The sequence below is a fragment of the Corvus hawaiiensis genome, chromosome 26, assembly GCF_020740725.1.
Source record: "Corvus hawaiiensis isolate bCorHaw1 chromosome 26, bCorHaw1.pri.cur, whole genome shotgun sequence".
NCBI lineage: Eukaryota > Metazoa > Chordata > Aves > Passeriformes > Corvidae > Corvus > Corvus hawaiiensis.
In genome coordinates this window covers 21,139,205-21,158,421 of record NC_063238.1, presented here as the reverse complement: position 1 = coordinate 21,158,421, position 19,217 = coordinate 21,139,205, and the positions used below count along the sequence as shown (strand labels likewise).

Here is a 19,217-nt window from a genome sequence, read left to right as displayed (position 1 = left end):
AGTGGTAGCACTGTATTTCTGGCACAATATCTTTATGAAAGTGTTTCTTCACTACTAAAAAAAAATAAAAGTGTATATGCAGTACCTGTGTAGTAAATTGCAGGAAGAGTGCAAGAATTAGTAACTAATAGGGTTATTTCTGAAACATTGCTTACATTCTTTGTTAATAGCACAACACACTCAGCACCCATTATAAGCACTTATTAGCAGAACACAGAACTATCAGCAGCTAACAGGCAACACTGAAGCTTAACAAGAAAACATGCTTGTACCTGATCATAGATTCCTTTCCCACTTCAAGGATCTAATCAATTCCCATGGCAGTGGGAAGGTAAATAAAAATAATGGTAACAGCTATTTTCAGGTTAGGAATAGAGAGAAGTACAGCTTATCTAAACAGTAACTTTAAACAAAAGGTAGTGGGAGTTAAAACATGTGCAATAAGAAGAGGGAGGAAGTACTTACCAAGGCCCACTTTCAAATTTGTAGTTCACTCTTTCTGGATCTGAAAATCGGTGATCTATGAAATACAGCACAAGTTATTTCCTATTTTGTCAACATACAGGACAGGCAACAAAACCAAAGGAACAGAGAAAACACATTCATCACAATCACTTACTGTGTGGTTCAGATAATAATGTTAAAATAATATTCCCCATATCTTCAACTTGAGAGGCTCCATAGGGAAACGCTGGACTGTTCTTGTCAAGATTTAAATCTTTATGCTGGAGTTAAGTCAATCATCACCAAACAGATTTCTAATTGGTTTCCTGCTAGGGCAACACACTCTCATGTTATCCTTGATGGTATGTTGCTTCTCAGGGGAAGATTTAATCCATTTTCCTGCTGGGATACATTAGCTGCTCTGCCTTGGCCTCTAGCTACTGCCACCTGTGGGAGTGTGAGGTCACTCCAGAAAGTGTCTGTGAGCATGGCACCCCACAATAAGGACATATATAATTCATGGACAAATTAAATATATGTTTGACAGATACACTTCTGCATGTGGAAGAGACCGAAGCCCTGTCCTGTTTAATTAACATTCTCTTTAATTTTTAGGGACAAATTTGGGGAAGGAGAAGCAATCAATCAACTAAAAGCTCCAGAAATAGAGGGATATACCACATGCTTTTCAACCAAGTAAGTGCCAAAGTAGAATCAGTATCTTACCACTTCAACAAAATTACTTAATGACACCTCATCTAAATGTTGCCTATTAGAAGTTATAACCCAAGTTTTGTGCCGTTGCACAGAAGCATTTTGAGAACCTGGTTAGAGTACACCACTCATGTATTTTGTCAAGAGGTAAAACAGAGCCCCACAACCCACAGATTCAGTCTGAAGGATTTTGGAAATGACTGCAATATAGAGCAGGAAGCCTCCTATCCTAGAAAGACAGGCCATAGAAAGACCAAAAATCCCCCCACATTCATAAAGGGAGGCTGATTTAAGTTGCATACACCATCATTTTTCAGACAACTTTAAACAGAGTTGACTATGGTATTTCCTGCTTTCCATCATATTTGCTCCTCTCCAACACCAGGCTACAGGACTGTAAGATTACTTGCAACCCTACTCCATTATTTATGAAGCAAATTTTTAAAAAGGTCTTTTTCACTCATTTTCTTTGAGGACTGAAGGGTAAAAAAACATAATCAAGAACAGAACAAGAAATAAGGAAATCTGGGAATAAACATTGCATTTTTACTTGCCTTATCAGTTTGCATCAAGACTTCAGAGCAAAAATGAGAGATTCTTAAACAAGACCCATCCATACAGGAAGGTGCAGTAATGCAACACATTGAAAACAGTCAAGTGCACCAATTATTTGCCCACATTCCCCCCAGACCACATTAACACATTTCAAATGCTCCAGTCTGCACTATATGATGCTCAAAAGTTGCTTCACAGTCCAAGATAACTTTCCTCTTAAGATGAAACCTGGTTTCTCCACCTAGAGCTGAGCAACATTTGAGTTGTCAGATGCCTAAATGAAGTGCAGGGAACAGAAGAGTTTCTGTTAGAAACAAACACCTCACAGCAGCTTTGTTGTATCATCATCAGGTGAGCCAGCACGAATTTCTCTGTGAGCTAAAGTCTTCCCTATTATTTGTAGGATGATTGCAAGTCAGTTCTACAAAAAAAATTTTTTTTAAATTGTTTAACAGTTGTCTTGTTGAAAGATGAAAAATAACTCCAACTGAATTAATGCATTCCTCTTCCACAGCAAGGAAAGCTGCTGTGCCAACACAATACACTTGAAGCTAATTTGATTTTGAGGTTTTGTTAGTTTTAAGTGTGCATGGAAGTATGGAATGTGAGAGGATGATGCTTAGTCTTAGAAGAACATTTGAAGCTTAAGTGTATTATGATAGTTTAAAAAACAGAATACTTAAACCAGTGATTCCTCCCCTCCAACTGCTTGACTATAAATAGCTTGCTAGTCACTGCCTTTACCCTCCCCCTCCTGGTACCTTCTTTGGGATAAAGTACTAGGAACATTAAATAGTTTTCTTAAAAACCAAGCCAAAAATCCTGAGCAACCCCAAAGCATGGTTTAAGAGATTACAACTATTTGTGACAACAAAAAATTTCTTCATCGCAGTCTCTCCTAAGCTTTAAACTCAAGCTCACCTCCTCCTCCTCTGCCCCTGGGAAAGGGGGGTTGGAAAGAAAAATAACCCACAAACAGCCTCCCTCACAGAGAGGGTGCCTAAGCAGCACCACACAGATGTTTCTGGGCACCTTGTGTATCAGAGTAGAGTAGTGCTTCTCCTCCCTTTCCTGACACCATTCCCCCTGTAGCATCTAGCAGCTCTGCACCGGGCTTGTGCAGAGCCTCTGCTGTTCATACAGGGAACCAGAAGCTGTTTATGGTGCTGGTATTGGAACCCTGGTCTTTCCTGACCAATTTTTATGAAGATTTTGGAAATGTGTTTCCTCTGTCAAAAATCAAGAGAAATTGGGCAGGAGTTTCAATAGCTTTTCCAGCAGGGGACATGCATACACATGTGCTTGGCTGTTAGACTGTGCTGTCAGAACTGAAAAGACATTTCAATATTTCCTTTGTGCTGAGCCAAAGATCCCTACAAGTGATCAGCATTCAGAGAGGGGAATGCAGCAGTGTGAAAGGGCTAGGAATCTGAAGAGAGGCCATCACACAAGGAAAACAAACAACTACCCCACCCCACAATAATTTTCTTTGGTGAAAATGTTTTCTGAAGACACTGATCCATGGGAGAAGTAGTTCCTAAAAATGCTCTAGTGCTAAGAGAAGCTAGTACCAGTTGTCAGACACAGGGAGTCAGTTGTGCCAAACTCTAGAGTAATACAAACACAGAGGAGGGGAAGAAGAAAGTAATCAATATTTTTGCAGGCATAACCTCACACCTTCACCTGTGATTAGTTAAAAGCTTTTAGGCAAGATTGGAGAAGAAAACTGATAGTTTTCTGCACATGTAAAGAGCATGTTAATACTACTAAGTGAAAATCTGTACTCTAATGAACTAGATTGACTACACAGAGGTAGACTCCTATGGACAGGGGCACTAGAAATTATGGTACTTGGGAAAAAATATTAATGAAATAGTCTATAACACTCACCACTTGTTCTATAATGGGATAGGAGACCACACATGTGTCTCTGTACATTTATATTAAAAAGATGCCTCTCCTGGCAACTGGAGAAAGACAATTGCAGTGGATAATCCAATTTCACATTTAAAGAAGTGTTAGAAACCAGACCTGGCTGTCTAAAGCTACTACATGCAGTAGCATCTACATGTATGTTCTTAATTAAACAACAGATAGTCCCAAATAAGGCAGGATGGGAAACAAGGAACTACCTAACCTTGGTGTGCAGTTATTGTACCACCTCCTGCAACACTCAGCAAATTAAAGGGAGCAGGAAGGAAGACATTCTATATTAGGGTTGCCTCTCTAATACGGAAGAAATTTCTAAATCATTTCCTCAGATTCGTGACCACAGCTTCACTCACTGCCAGTGCCCTCCAAGACTCATTCCTTCCCACTGTCTCTTAACTCCTTTCTTATTGAATGACTAACTTAACCTGAGATGACATGAAACAGCATTGCCATTTTGCCCTACACTGATCCTTTCCCCTTTGCTCTGTTTCTTATTTAAGTTCCTTCAGACAGAAGATTACATCTTTCTACATAATGCTTTGCATAAAGATAATATAATATTACCCAGTTTCTGAGCACTATCACAGGAGATACAAATAGCAAATCCAAGATTCTCAGCTAATACCCAAATACGGGCTTTTTATTGCCAGAGTTAAGCACTATTGGTAATAATTGTGCTCCATGTTATTGTTTCCAAGACACCCAGGTAAAAAAAACAAAAACAAGTCAAACAATTAAGCCCCAACAAACCAAATTTCAGTACTACAATATCCAGCACATCAAACAAGCTGTTCTGAAGTGTCTCCGAGTTTCTACTGACAACACTGACAGATACTCCTAGTAAGAAGTTATTCTCACAAATCCAGTTCAGAAGTGAGTGGAACAAACCAGATACTGGAGGAAGCAAGAGCTACTTGCCATTTAATGGCTTCTGCACACCCAATCTCGAGGCAAAGGATGAGTCTTCTGCAAATCTAATACGAATAGTCATGCAAGCTTTATTCACTCCACCCTGAAGGCACTCACAAGGTGAAAACTGGCTCAGCAAGCTTTGCAAATCAAGAAGTGCAGCAAGTATGGGAGGTAGAGGGTGCAAGAACAACCCTGCTCCTTTTGTATGCTTACACATTAAAAAAAAAAAAAAAAAAAAAAATCAACAGACCCAAGTTCTTTTCTCTGCTGGAACATGATCCCTTCTCTCAAGTTTTGTTACTCAAAATTTCTCATAATTGTCCTGCTGTCATTACACTTACACAATTCTGACAAAGTCTGCCAGAAAACTGTCTCATACACAAGAACTGTTTTAACACCATGAGTTAGGCAGCAGTAGCGCTCAGAGATAATTACAACTACTCTCAGTTCTGCCTTGGTCCCTTGAATTTCACAGTATCTTAAACATTGCTTTACCTTGAACTAAAAGAAATCAGCGGCTGTTTGTACATGAAATGTATAACTTCTTGCGGGGGTTGGGAGTAAAGATTTGTAAAGCTTTCACCTGAGCTCTTGGGTTTGGCATGGTTTCATTGCTGCACACAAATTTCAAGCAGCCTCCTGAGAGTAAGTCCACAGTACATTCTAAAGGAAGAATAACCCAGTGAGTTATTCAGTCTATTATCTCTATGCTCTTTTTCAAGATTGTGCTTGCCTTGTCTGCAGGAAATACATAGCCAAGCACCAACAATCCAGTGTGCTGTATACTGAAATATATGTCTGGAATTGACTGTGCAGTAGGAAGTCATCTCCCCTGACAGCTGGGAACAGTAATATACATTCCCCATTTGTCTGTAATTTGTTGTTTAATCAAAAGTGACCCATCAAAACAAAAGCTTTTGAAGACTTTAATAACTTAAATGACTGTAGATTAATAGCCAGCTTTCTCCTAACTATTTCATATCATAAAAGTTTCCTCTTACTCATCACAACCAGCTTACGCACAGAAAAATGGAGAGGTAAGTACATGAAGGGATGTGCCCAAAAGTCATTCTACTCCTGCTTCTACCAGTCTGTAAAGGCAGGTCTCTTGAACATGTAATCAGCACCTTAGTGCCATACTTAAACATTCTGTCCTCATCAAATGCTAATGTATCTGGCACAGTATAGTTTCTGTGGCCGAAATCATGGAAGACTCCCCTCATACACCCTCTTTAGCTATAAGGCCAAGAAACTGCACTTTCTACAAGAATAAAAAGAGCTTGGTGAGATTCTACGACTTAAACAGCTTAAACAGTTAAAACAGCTTCATTTCAACCTACTGCACTTGTTTCTGATTTGGTTTTGTGTCCCTCACCCCAGCATACCCACACATGAAGGAAAAAAACTGAACAACTCTGCACACAACTTTTGGAAATAATCTTTAGACTCAGCACCTGTTTAAGCAGTCTTTTTATCCCAAACATCACATACATGCCCATGGTCTCCAGGTGCAAATAACCTGTACAGCTTCTGACACAGAGGAGATGAAGTTGATACATTTCAGCAAGTGAGGAGAAAGAAAATTATCATATTTGTCAATGAAAGAAGAACAAAAATTGTTTTACCCTTTTTGGTCTCCACATTCTCAGCTCCCACACATTGATATAGAGACAGTTGATTTCAGCCATGTTGCATAAACATAGCAAGTCTACAAATAAGAGCCTCAGCAGTTACAAAACAAGATAACCCACAAAAATTAATATAAGACCAGAATGCAGTTAGGTTTATATACCTTAAAAAGCATGTCTTATCCAGACCTCAGACTCAAGCTGAGTGCATTTGGATAGACTGACTAGGAACCTCCAGGAACTTGGAGAAAATATTATTGGCAACTGCCAAAACGACTCTCAGGCAGCATGACTCTAGGGACTTCCTGACAGTCAGGTAACACAGGGTGGTCTGCCCCCCTCTCCCAGCAGGCGGGGAGCACACAGTCCATCACCATGCCTTAGCTGACCAGTGACGCTCCAGGTAGCTACAGCCATACAACTCCTTCCACAGTGGAAGGACATAACCCAAATAGTCACATAAGGAGAAACCAAGGGCAACTCTCTGAAACAGCTGAAGTCATTCATTGTCTTTAATTTCACCAGATCGTGTCAAAGCATTCCCTAAACAAGGTATTAAGTTTTTAACCATAACTTTAAGAAGTCTCCATCATCCAGTTTCTATGCACCACAACATTTCATTTCTATGTAAAGATTCAGATTCCTACTTTAAGTGTACTGCTTTCCATCAGAGTAGGGAGAGAAGTAATTTTTGCCCCTTCATTAGCAGAGACTAATCTTAATTTGCAGATAACAAAGCAGAGCAGAATGGTTAAACACAAAAAACCACCCCACATGTGTATTTTATGCCCCTGACAGGTACAAAGCCCAGGGAATACTAGTCCTGCAGTGAAAGGCCAAAATAATTCTGAAGCCGCAGACATCAGCTCTTAATGGCAACTACTCTATGGACACAATAAGCAAGTCAGAGGAAAAGTTAATAAAGACAATAGCAGCAACATCAACCACCAATAACAAACCTCTCAAATTCCTTTATTCCTCCTTGATACCTGAATTTCGTGACCACTACTTCAATAGCTCAGTAATTCTGTGTCCAAGAACATGTTTGGGATGAGGACCGAAGCATGCAGCAAGAGGGGAGACTGCCAGGGAAGGAAGGAAGAAGGCACGGCCAAATCACAGCTTCAGCTTTCAAGCTCAGACTAGGAAAGAGCCAGACAGGATGGGGTTACAGACCATTTCAGACTATTCAGAAGGTAATTTTAGACATCCCTATCACTGAAAATGGAAACATACTACTGGCTGCATCTTGGTGCCAGCCAAGCCTCACCCTGTGAGGTGCAGCATGTGCACCTTCTAGGAGACTGAATACCACATGTGCCAACAGCATCCCTGCCTTAGGTTCATTCCTATGTTACAGATTCACTACAAGGTCACTTCAAGAATAACCATTTCCTCTCATGAAAATTAAGGTGGTCTCCCAACATTTGCTCCTGCCTAAAAATAAAATAAAAATCTAACTGATGCAATGAAACTCAAACCTCAAACTTTTATATTACAATTCACAACAGCAATTTGAAAAAATGTGCTGGTTACACTAAACTGTGAAGTTTAAAGAGAGACAACTATAAAGGTAGTAACAAAAACATACAGAAGTCAAGAAGAAATACAGGATTTTCTCCATGGCAGCATTCACCCTCATACATTTTTATCTTTATCTTTGTGAGAAAACTCAGTACAGCTCCGAGTTACTCATTAAAGTTATACCACCCCTAAACATGTGTTGCAAGCATTACTCATGCATCTCTGTCCTAAAATTCAGCCAAGGCTATAACAGCAGCAGAGATACAGTCACTGTTAAAAGGATACATTCTGTCATAGCTGCAACATCGAGTTTGCTAACTTCAGGTGAGCCAGGGCAACACTTCTTGAACTCTTTCCGCAAGTCAAAAAACGAGTAGAAGCATTCAGGCAGTAAAATATTCTGTAAAAGGAACAAAGTAACCACTGTCAGTGTGAGTTTAATCTACTCTGTGTCTAGATACCGAGCTTTCTAACAATTTCTGTAGAATAGCTAGGAAGCACAAAAAGCCTTTGCTGAGAGAAACTCACATAGCTCTTCTTAGCCAGATAAGTATGTTCATAAACTTTTTTGCCTAAACAGCTTTCTCTTTATATTGTTTAATAAGAGAAATGTGCTTTTGCACTACCAGAGAAACATTTGCCATTATTAGTAGCGCTTCAAATCCAATACATATGTAGCAGAGCAAATACCTCCTATTGCAACATTTATCATCAACTCTTGATTGCAATTTTAACTGTATAAAGCCAGAGGGTAGTCAGTTCAGTCTGTAAAACCAACCAAATTTTGCAAGACTAGCAGATATTTTAATTTATAGAAAAGGCTGTTTTCAGAGAATAGTCACACTTCAAATATTTATTCCCAACAAACAAAAACCAACAAAAAAAATCTGACTGTGCAGATGAGGGCTTGGCATGGTGCAGAGCTTGTCAGCCTATGCATGGTAACTGCTTTAACTGCAGCATATAAAGCCAGAAGCAAGTTATGTAGCCCACCAGGAGTCAATGAAACCCTTCTTGCCTCACCACTACATCTACCACATGCTTTTAATTTTTGGGGGAGTGGAAAGGAGAAGACATGGAAAAGTCTTGGGGGTAGCTGTTGAAACCAGTGCAAGCTATTCACCCCAGACAGAATACTTCATATTCCTTTTGGCTGTTTGCTGCCTGCAAGACATGTAAGGCCCTTCTGGGATATAACAACTACTTAGCATTGGCATTATAACAGATAGCAGGCTGTGTGAAAGCCCATTTAGGGAGCCCAAAGAAGGAAGTGTAGGCTCTAAAACAAGTTCTGCTTTGAAAACATTACAGCTTATCTTAGCATATGGACAGGTGTATTAAGCAAACGATATTCTTTAAAGACTTATGAAAATGCAGATGGGCTTGCCAACATTTCCTGCTCTAGTTTTAGCATGATTTTCTTCCTTGATGTGAAATGAAGTTCCATACTTCATTTATGTTCTTTTGGAATGGCTGATGTTAATTCATTCTCTGAATACCAGGAGTTGCTAGATGGGTTCAGAATGGATATCTTAGGCAGAAATCACTAGGCTTTTGAAAAGATATATATTTCTATCTGGATTTTAGTGATCCCACACTCTGATCCCTGCATTAGGGTATTCATTAAAAAACTATTACAAGCCTCAAGCATCTGGTTTACTTAATCTACAGGCAGCACAGAACGAATGTCAAATGGACAATTCTTAACAAAACAGCAACAGAAGATTTTGATGAACACTTGATTCCTGTCTGTGATCTTGTGATGATACAGATAAAAGGTCCCTAACATCAAACCAGCTTAAATAATTGTAAGATGTGCTCCTTCTTTTATCCACATAGTTTAAATGGATGACAAGTTTTACTTTATCAGCCAAGAAGAAAGTCTTAAAAATCTGTTTCCATGTTTTCTCATAATATATATCATAGAAGACAAGTTACATATGTAAGAACTGTCCCTTCACTGTGAATCATGCTCACTGGTTCTCTTCTAAGCCTTCAAAGCCATAAATACTTAAAGCACAAACAAGTATTACAACCAAGCTCATTCAGTATCACTTTTGGAACAGCACCAACTTGCAGCAGTGTCCCTTCAAAGATGAAGCAGCAAATTGCACAGAAGTCAGATACAATGAGAAGAGCAGAACAACTCAGTTACAGAGAAATGCATGTTCATACCAAACCACAAAATGAGGTGTTACTAATATTGAGCCAGTTATTTCAGAACTAGAGAGACTCACATGTTGCTGCAACCCTATCACTAACAAAAAGCAGGCAGGACTTCACAACACTGTTAGTGATTTGGCAACTCTGAAGCTATAGAAAACTCTAGACTATGGGACTAATCATCACTCATAGCCTGCCTGAAACTACTGTTCAGCTCCTTACAAATACAAACACCGCCCTTGGAGCATCAACTGAATACATAAAGATTGAAAGTTGCTGTAGCTAAGCATGAATGTAAAATTTCAAAAGACAGTTTATGATTAAGGTGGTTAATTATTTAGCAACAATCCCAAATCCCATCTGTTAACCCTGTAGCAGCTACAAGTACTGTCAATACATTGCTCCTTTCTCAAACATTTAAGAGCATCTTCCTTCTGATTTAACTTAAAAAGGCATCTCAAGGCTACATAAGGACAGGGCACTGCATATCCCTTCCACACAGACAGGCTCTTTAGCCTGGTAAGCACATTAACATATGAGTGATATTTGTGCTATGGTTGTGTGGAGGTAGGCTCATACTAAAGAGAAGTTGATTTGTTTTGCAAGAAATTGTAAAAAACACATTAAGAGTCAAACAAGCTACAACTACATACCTTTTTGGAAGCTTCAGGGTGAAGAACCTGCCTAATGTGCAACTGTCCATCAGTACAGAAACAGAAAGAAGTACCCACACCAATGTTCAGCTCATTGCTCACGGACTGATTAAACTGTTGGCAGGAACAAGACATACATGTTACAAAGATCAGAGTGGCTCCACTAGGCAGTGTCATCAGTTGATAACATGTTACTCCTGGGCAGCCGGAATATGGAGCTGGAATTCCTTTCCATACAAGCCTACTCCTTCACTTCTGTAGATTTGTTTCTTACTAACTAAGAACATATTAACTTCCATGATAAATATCTTCGGAAGGAAACCACCCCTTTTCCCCCTTCTAATGAGATATGGCTACACAGACAGCCCACATCACAGAAAAAAATCCTTTTCAATATTTGCAAGAGCACTGCAATGAGACAGAGCTGATTGCAGAGAGCTGAGGCAGTAGTGGGGCAGAAGAGCTTTTCAGACTGGGCACTTAAGCATGTCAAAAAGAAGACATGCTTTCAGCCCTACCCTTAGTGGGAATCACACACACCTGCTCATTACTCTAGAGGATTCAGCATCATCACCTTCCCAGGACTGATGAGCACAAGTCTTAACAGGGCCTGCCACCGCCTAGCCTTTTCAGGGGACACCTAAGGCTAGCTTCTTCCAACACTTCCCACCTCCAGCTGGGACTCATTCAGGGTCCAGCTTGGCAGGAGAGCAGAGCAGGGAAATAGCTGACCCTAAACTTCCTCTCTTGGGTTTCAGTTCCTCCCAAGGCAAATAAGCAAAAGGCAAGGGAGAAATGCCCACAAAGCCCTACACATATAGGCTTCCTGACCCACACATGGGGTGCTCCTGTGCCAGGCTCCTCTGCTCTGATGGTGGGGATAAGCAGATGATGATACCACCTCTACCCCATGGGGGAACTCCCAAAGGAAACCAGCACTTAGCAGCCAGTTATGGGGTGTCACCTGTCTCAGTGCCTGCTCCAGCGGTGGAGCCAGTGCCAGGCTCTCCACATCCACTTGGGTGATGTCCTGGCACTCAGCCGTCAGCTCTGTGTGGTCAGGCCGGACCAGCACGTCATGCAGGCGCCCCAGCTCCAGAGAAAGCAGAGGAGGGGGTGAGTCAGCTCTCCCGGCTAGAGATCCCCACCTGCAGCACCAGCCCCTACCCTCCACCAGAGCTTGCTCCAGCCTGGGGCACCCGTTACCAGCCCAGCACCGAGACCGCCCTGCCCGCATCCAGCATGGCAGGCGCCAAGGGGAGCAGCAGGTCGGGGTGCTCCCCCGTCGGGTGAAAGTACCTCCTTACTCCTCAGGTCGACCACTTTCCACAGGAGTTGGAGCAGCTCTCGCTCGTCTGAGCCCAACCTTGCCCCGTTGGTACCCGCCGTGGTCACGAAGAGAATCACCAGGTAGTCGGGAGACGCCGTCATGGTGCCACCGAGCCAGCAGAAAGGATCAAAAGGAGAGAAAGAAAAAGGAGGAATGAAAGGAGGGGGGCAGGGGGGAAGAGAAGAAGCCGGAAACTTTTCTTGCCCCAGACGCTTCCAAGCGAGACCCAAGCGGCAGACCCCCCACCTGCAACCTCACTCCCCAAGGACCCGGCTTGGGGGAGGCGCACGGCTCCCCCCTTTTCCCCCGAGGTGGGTGGCAGCCGTTCCCACACCAGCTGCAGCCCTGGGAAGGGCGCAATGGCTGCGAGCTTTTCTGCGCGGGGCCGCGGCACCACCTGCCCACCCCCGGCCCACGTGGTGCAGGTAACACACACCTGGCGCCGCCGCCCATTGGCCCCGCCGGGCGGGGACGTGGCAGCGCGGCGGGGGCGGCAGCCGGAGCGGGGGGCCGGGATTGCGGACGGGTCGCGGGGGCGCGGCGGTGGAGGAGCAGCCCCGGGCCCTTGAGGAGCCTCAGAGTGCCCTGACGGCGGCCCGGACCTTGCCGGGCTGCGGCTTCCGCCGTCGAGGCGCGCTGCACCGGGAAGGTGCAACTCCTCAGCGACGGGGCGGGGGCGCCCGGTCCTGCCGGGACCTGCCGCAGAGCGCAGCTCGGCTCTGCGTCCGCGGGCAGCCCTGTCCCCCAGACGGAAGGCGAGGGGAGATGGCCACGCCGCTCGTGACAGCCCCGGCGGGTCTCCCGCTTTGGTCGGGAGCCGCCGGGGCCGAGTGTGGTGCCTGGGAGCGCTGTGGCGGCGTGCGGGCCGGCTGCCCCCGGGAGCTGCTGCTGCCGAGAGGGCAGCAGGCAGAGGCTGCTCACCAGACCAGAGGCTCAGGGCGGTGAAGCCTTTTCCTCTGTCGTCCTGAAGGCAGCGGCATCGCAGCTTCTGTACGGCTCTGGCACGGCGGATCAAGTCGTGTGTGTTAACAGCTGGCTGGTTTGGCCGTCGCAGCCTTCCCTCGATGAGCTGGTGATTTTGGCCCTTGTGACAACCTCTCGTTTCACGGTGAAATCTCTATTTTAAAATCTCTATTTTAAATGCATAATGCTCAAACACTTTTTTTTTTTTTTTTTTTTTGGTGACAAATCACAGAAAGCAGGGTGAACAACACTAACTTTCTGCAGGGAAATCCTGTAATACACTTGATTCTTTAAGACCTTAGCTGTTAATTTACAACTTCATTGAGATGCTGCTTCTTGAAATTTTTACTGAGATCGCAGAATCATGGAATATAATGAGTTAGAGGGGACCCATCAGGATCACTGAATCCAACTCCTGGCCCTGTGCAGGACAACCCAAGAGTCACACCATGTGCCTAAGAGCATTGTCCAAGTGCTTCTTGAACTCATGAAGGCTTGGTACTGTGACCACTTCCCTGAGGAGCCTGTTCCAGTGCCCAGTGACCCTCTGGGTGAAAAATCTTTTCTTGATATCTAACATAAACCTCTCCTGACTCAGCTTCATGCTGTTTCCTCAAGTTCTGTCACTGGTCACAAGACTGAAGAGATCTGTACTTGCCCCTTGTGAGGATGTTGAGGACAGTAATGAGGTCTTGCCTCAGTCTCCTCCTGTACTCCTAATAAGGTTTCTCCTCAAGGCCTTTCGCCATCCTCATGGCCCTCCTTTGGACACTCTCTAAAGAGGTTTGTATCTTTCTTTTATTGTGGTGACCAAAACTTCACGCAGTACCCAAGGTGAGGCCGCCCCAGTGCAGAGCAGAGCAGGACAATCCCCTCCCTTGCCCAGCTGGCGATGCTGTGCCTGATGCACCCCAGGACAGGGCTGACAGCCTCCTGGCTGACAGGGCACTGCTGACTCACATTCAGCTTGCCATCGACCAGGACCCCCAGGTCCCTTTCTGTGCTCTCGATTCCCAGTCTGTTTGTACATCCAGGGTTGCCCCATCCCAGATGCAGAATCCGGCACCTGCCTTTGTTAAAATTCTGTGCTGGTTTGGCCAAATCTAGAAATATATGCTCTGAGAGAAGGCAGGTCACAACCATCCCTCCCCACCAGGTTCGGGAAAAATAAATTTTCCTTGAAGGAAAGTGAAAGAGATAAAAACTATTTATTTAACAAACACACGGGAAAAGGATAATAATGCTAAATAATAAAACCTCCCACTCTGCTGAGAGAAACCTGGGAAAATTTCAGAGTCCTTCTGTAGATCTCTCACTCCCTCCTTGGAGATGGGATGGGGTGGTGGGCCCACCTCCAGGGCCAAGGCCTCGGTGGAAAGTCCTCCAAATGTATTCTGATGTTGAAACAGTCCAGCAGAGATAACAGGAAAAAAAATGAAGTCTCAGGAAAAACAAAAGTTCACCTCTCCAGAGGAAAAGGAGCTGAGGAAAAAAAAACTGCCGAAAGCTGGCTGGAAAGAAGAGCAAGCCGGGTGCTTCCCTTCCCTCTCCCTCTCCTGCTGCACTGAAAAAAAGGTCTCTATCTCTGTGTGACCTTGGAACATGAAAACAAACTGCTTTGAAAAAGTTTTTCTCAGTTTTTCCTTCCCCCTCTCAGGCTCAGTGTAAAGGCATAGAAAGGCAAAAAAAAAAAAAAATTAATTTCTGGGCATGGGGCAGTGATAGGGGATACGCATCACAGTCACCCCAAGACAACTTCATACAGTTGGTGATTGCCCATCTCTCTTAATTTGCCAACGTCCCTCTGCAGGGCCTCTTTGCCCTCCATGGAGTCAACAGCTCCTCCCAATTTGGTGTTGTCAGCAAATTTACTTAGTATGCCTTTGAGTCCCACATCCAAGTCTTTAATGAAGACATTGAAAAGAACTGGGCCAAGGATGGAGCCTTGTGGAACCCCACTAGCGACAGATTGCCAGCCTGATTTTACCCCATTCACTATAACTCTTTGTACCTGACCTGTGAGCCAGCTGGTCACCCATCGCGTAACCTGGTTATCAGTTGTGTGCTGGACATTTTGATGATAGTGCCCCTTGTGTGTTTCTTCATCACCATTCCTTATGCTGGTGCAGGTTCACAGCTTGCACCACCTTTTATTAACACCTGCACACTTGTTTGTCAGGAACGGAGCAGATGTGTTTCACCACTGCTGGGGATCCTGTCGGCCAGTGACATGTTCACATAGTGCCTGGCATCCTCTTCCTGCCCTACTGTGGTTTAGTGCAGCCTGGTTCTCCTTGTGGGGACTGACACCAAATTCAAGCATGACACACAATGGCTGGAGTAATTTTCACTCTCTCTGGTCCAAGATTTCAAAACTGTCATTCACTGGTAGCAGAGACTGCAATTTGAGGGGTTAAAATGTCAAATTAATCCCTCTAGTTTTTTAAGGCAGCAGCTGAAATTTGCCATGCGAATCTGGTATCAGGAAACACCTAAGCTAATTGTGCCCTATTCATTGGAGAGTTAGAGCACCTGGTTTTCTTTGTGCATTTGTCTTCCGACTTTTGATGCATTGAGTAAAACATTTGTGGAGGTCTGGGGTGTATGTCCTCAGCAGTGGCTGCAGGTGATCTGTACTCAGCATCTGAGGAGTGGGGTTGGTCCCCACACAGGGACTTTGCTTTGTGACGTCTTCTTAGCCTGGAGCAGAAGAATTCAACAGCATAGGATTTCTTTGTGCAGTTTCCCTTTCAGGTCTTAGTTTACTGCAACTTCTTAGAAAAACATTTATACTTTAGTACAAAAATCCAGAAGTACGTTTCTGAAATTACTTCACAGTGGAGCATGCCAGACAGAGAGTTCTGGCTTGGTTGGCTGCTCGTCTTTCAGTGAAACTTAATCATCTGTCCTAGGCAGTTTCTTCCTCAGTGCCCGCTTGGCTTTTGAGATGCAGCCCTTGTCTTTGTGAGAACAGGTTTTGGATGGGCACCTGTTCCTTTACTTGTGATTTGTTGTGTTCTGGCTTAGGCATTTCTTTTATTCTTCTCTTTTCTGCCTTATTGTGTCATCCTATCTTGTCTCTTTCCATCTAGGAGCATGAGACTCCCCAAATTAATGCTAGAGCAGGCTGCATTATGTATAGTAACCTTTCAAAGGTGAAACTGTACCCTGAAAGTATTTTTAATTCCCATTATGTCTTTTGGGTTACTGGCTAATCCTTGTTTTATTTATTAATTTGCTTATGAAGCTGCTTGTCACTAATTGCTACTGTAGTGCCATTACCTTTTGTTTTTCTCTTTCTTGGCTAACACATTCCCTAAAACACCTGTTTTCCAGTCACAGTTCCCATTCCATCCTCTTTCTTGCATGCTTGCAGCATCTGGTCTGACAACATGCACCAGTTGGTCAGGTTCCTGTGTTGTGTTGCCCGGACTCTTGGCATTTGTGTACTCCCAATTCCAGTTGCTTGGCCCTGGTCATTCTTAGTCCTGGGACTGGTTAAGCATAGTCTTTGCATGAAGTGTCACCTTCCAGATGACGTCAGTATTGTTATCTACAGGAAGGCACTAGGGTGCTTTGAAGCAAGGAGACCTCTCAAGGCTCCTCCCAGGACACTGTTGCTGTACTCATCTCCTCTCTGGCATTCCTTTTCTTTTCTGCTTGCTGTCTGTCTGGCCAGCCCTTTTGCTAATCTCAATGTAAATGTTTTTCTGTCATTTTTTTGTATTAGTTCTGGTGATTTCCCACCACATGTCCTTTTGTTCCACTTTCTGTAACAGGACAGTTCTGAAACTACTCACACCATTCTTCTTGCCAAGGAGCTGGTCCTAACATCCCACCCTCAAACACTGCAAGAAACTCACATGCCCTCTTATTTATTTCCCCCATTTTTCTGAAGCTTCCTTCTCTCACCCATTGATCCCCTTCCTCACAGTTTGTTTGAACAAACCGGTGACTTTGCACTTCTCAATATGTCCAGATTTTTTCTGCCAGTTGTGCATCTCCTGCCCTGCTCTATTCCTCTACAGGAGGGTCTTCACCCCAATACCACCTGCAACTCTGTTATCCTTTCCTGCACAGACCTTTGGCCTGTGACAAGTATCCCACCTGTATAACTTTTCCCTAGTTTCCTTCCAGAATATCAACTTCTTACAACTGAAATTGGAGAATCAGCTGTATCATTCTTTTTTGAATGTGTTCATGTTTGCTATCATTTTTTAAATGTCTCTAAGATTACTGCTGTTCCTAAACAAATTCTGTTTTCTCCACTTTCATCAGTGGAGAAAATACCCCCCAAAATACCCAAATTGCTTCTTGATGTTGTGCAACTGTGTGTGACATTCAAGCACTGCTGTTCTACCTTGCAGCAAGGAAATGCCTGACCTGTAAGCCCAGCCATGTGCTGAAATCAATGACACTGCATTCAGAGCCATCTGAATTTAATCCTGCAAAGCTGATTCTGTTCACATGCAGAGCTGCAGCTGTTACCAGCAGCGAGGGAGTCACTGCAGATGAAAAGGCAGGGCTGGAATTCCCCTGCCAGTTACTTAAATGACTCTGACTGGCTGACCTGGTTGCAATACTGTTCCAGGCTACCCCAGGAGAGAAGTCATCTGACTGGGACTGGGCTCCTCTGGCACAATGGCACACACGATGATGCCCATGTTTGGAGTAGATCTGCAAAGCTGCTGCCCTACTGAAGTCTCCAAAAAGCCCACAAACATAATCAAAACCAGCTATGTTAAGTGTCAAAAAGGCATTGTGCTACTTCAGTAAAATACATATAAAGAGTAGGGTTTTTTTCTACATAAAGATACTGTATTTTACTTCAGGAGTTTAGATCTGGTAATTCATCAGGATGAGAGAAAGATCCAGGTTGGGGCAAGAATGACAGCAGGCAAATCTGCCAGCATGGCCAAGGATGCTCCTTGGTTTTCAAATTCTGAAATATTTCTTTAAAAGGATTTGTGCTTTAACTACATCTGTTCAAATGTTCAAATAGTATGGGGAAGAACCATGTTTTCAGTGAACCTAGAAGAAATTCTAGTTGATGAGTCTCCCTGCACTGCCACAAAACACCTCTTCAGGTGTGCCAGTAGAACTGGTTGGGGAATTGCATGTTGTGGCCCAGCTCTCCAACACGTGCTGTGGGGACAGGAACTTCCTGAACTAGTTTCACCACTGCAAATGGATATATTGAACCACAGCCTTGTTTAAAGTGATGCAACATTTTCATGTGGAGTACAACCTAGAGGACTGCTGCTCCTCGTGTAGTGAAAGTTTGGAGTGCTGAGAGAGCAGCAAGCTCAGCTACTGAAACAGAAAAGGGGCTTGTGAAATCCCAATACACACATAAACCAGTGTATTTCATTAAGCAGCTGCTTCAGACACAAGATGAAGACAGCAAGGCATAACTATCACCGTTAAGGAAAGTGCAGGTATTCGGCTGAAGCTTCAATCCAGAGATGTAACACATCTTTTTACAGCTTCCTCCAAAGGCACATGGTGCAGCTTTGCTGTCATAGACCTCGTACAGAAAACTTGTGTAACCAGCACCGCTTGCGTAAGACTAATTCCACATCATTCTCCTGGCCACAGGCTGGCTTTGGTTTCCTGGTGTCCCCAGTGCTTGTACAACTTGATCGCTGTTGCAGAAAGGCAACGGATGCTAAACGGGTACATCTGGCGCCAAGAAAAGGTTGAAAGGAGCTGCGCTACACGAACTTGAGAGAAGGGACAACTTCTTACACCTGAAAAGAGTTTGTTTTAAGCACGGGAAAGGCTGCGAAGGAAATTTCTCAGGCGGGGCTGAAATCGGCCAGCACCGAGCTTGTGAAACCGAGTGGAGGCAAAGGCTCGGTGCAGACTGCGGTGACGCCCAGCGGGGACTGGGGTCTGTGGGGAGCGGGGGTACCGCGCCGCTGCTCACAACCCCGACTGCGGCCCGAGTTTTAGTAGGTACAAGGTTGGACTCGACGATCTCAGAGGTTTTTTCCAACCTAACTCATTCTGTAACTCCGTGAGCGCCGAGGCACCCGGGCTCTCCGCCCCTCACACCGCTGCGGGCGGTGGCACCGCCCCGGCCTCGCCCCCGCCCCGCCTCCCGCGCTCTGGCCTCGGCCCCGCCCTCAGCCTCGGCCCCGCCCTCAGCCTCGGCCCCGCCCCCAGCCTCGGCCCCGCCCCCGGCCTCGGCCCCGCCCTCAGCCTCGGCCCCGCCCTCAGCCTCGGCCCCGCCCTCAGCCTCGGCCCCGCCCTCAGCCTCGGCCCCGCCCTCAGCCTCGGCCCCGCCCTCAGCCTCGGCCCCGCCCTCAGCCTCGGCCCCGCCCTCAGCCTCGCCGCGCCCTCAGCCTCGGCCCCGCCCTCAGCCTCGCCGCGCCCTCAGCCTCGGCCCCGCCCTCA

At 44.7% G+C, this 19,217-nt stretch overlaps 1 protein-coding gene across 9 annotated transcripts in view; it reads right to left on the bottom strand.

The window, feature by feature from the left end:
- Positions 1 to 12,277, bottom strand: part of ESRP1 (epithelial splicing regulatory protein 1) — a 38,558-nt gene extending 26,281 nt beyond the window's left edge. For 8 of the 9 annotated variants that reach the window (XM_048286935.1, XM_048286939.1, XM_048286936.1 and 5 more), the window contains exons 1-6: positions 11,825 to 12,276; positions 11,490 to 11,618; positions 10,526 to 10,639; positions 7,995 to 8,109; positions 620 to 718; positions 466 to 520 (exon numbers count right to left, since the gene is read on the bottom strand). In XM_048286935.1, coding sequence (XP_048142892.1) covers positions 466 to 520; positions 620 to 718; positions 7,995 to 8,109; positions 10,526 to 10,639; positions 11,490 to 11,618; positions 11,825 to 11,956 — 644 coding nt within the window. In that variant the 5' untranslated portion in view covers positions 11,957 to 12,276. Of the gene's footprint in view, positions 1 to 465; positions 521 to 619; positions 719 to 7,994; positions 8,110 to 10,525; positions 10,640 to 11,489; positions 11,619 to 11,824 lie in introns of all 9 variants that reach the window. The other variant, XM_048286937.1, reaches the window with a different exon arrangement.
- Between the last annotated feature and the right edge of the window lie 6,940 nt (positions 12,278 to 19,217).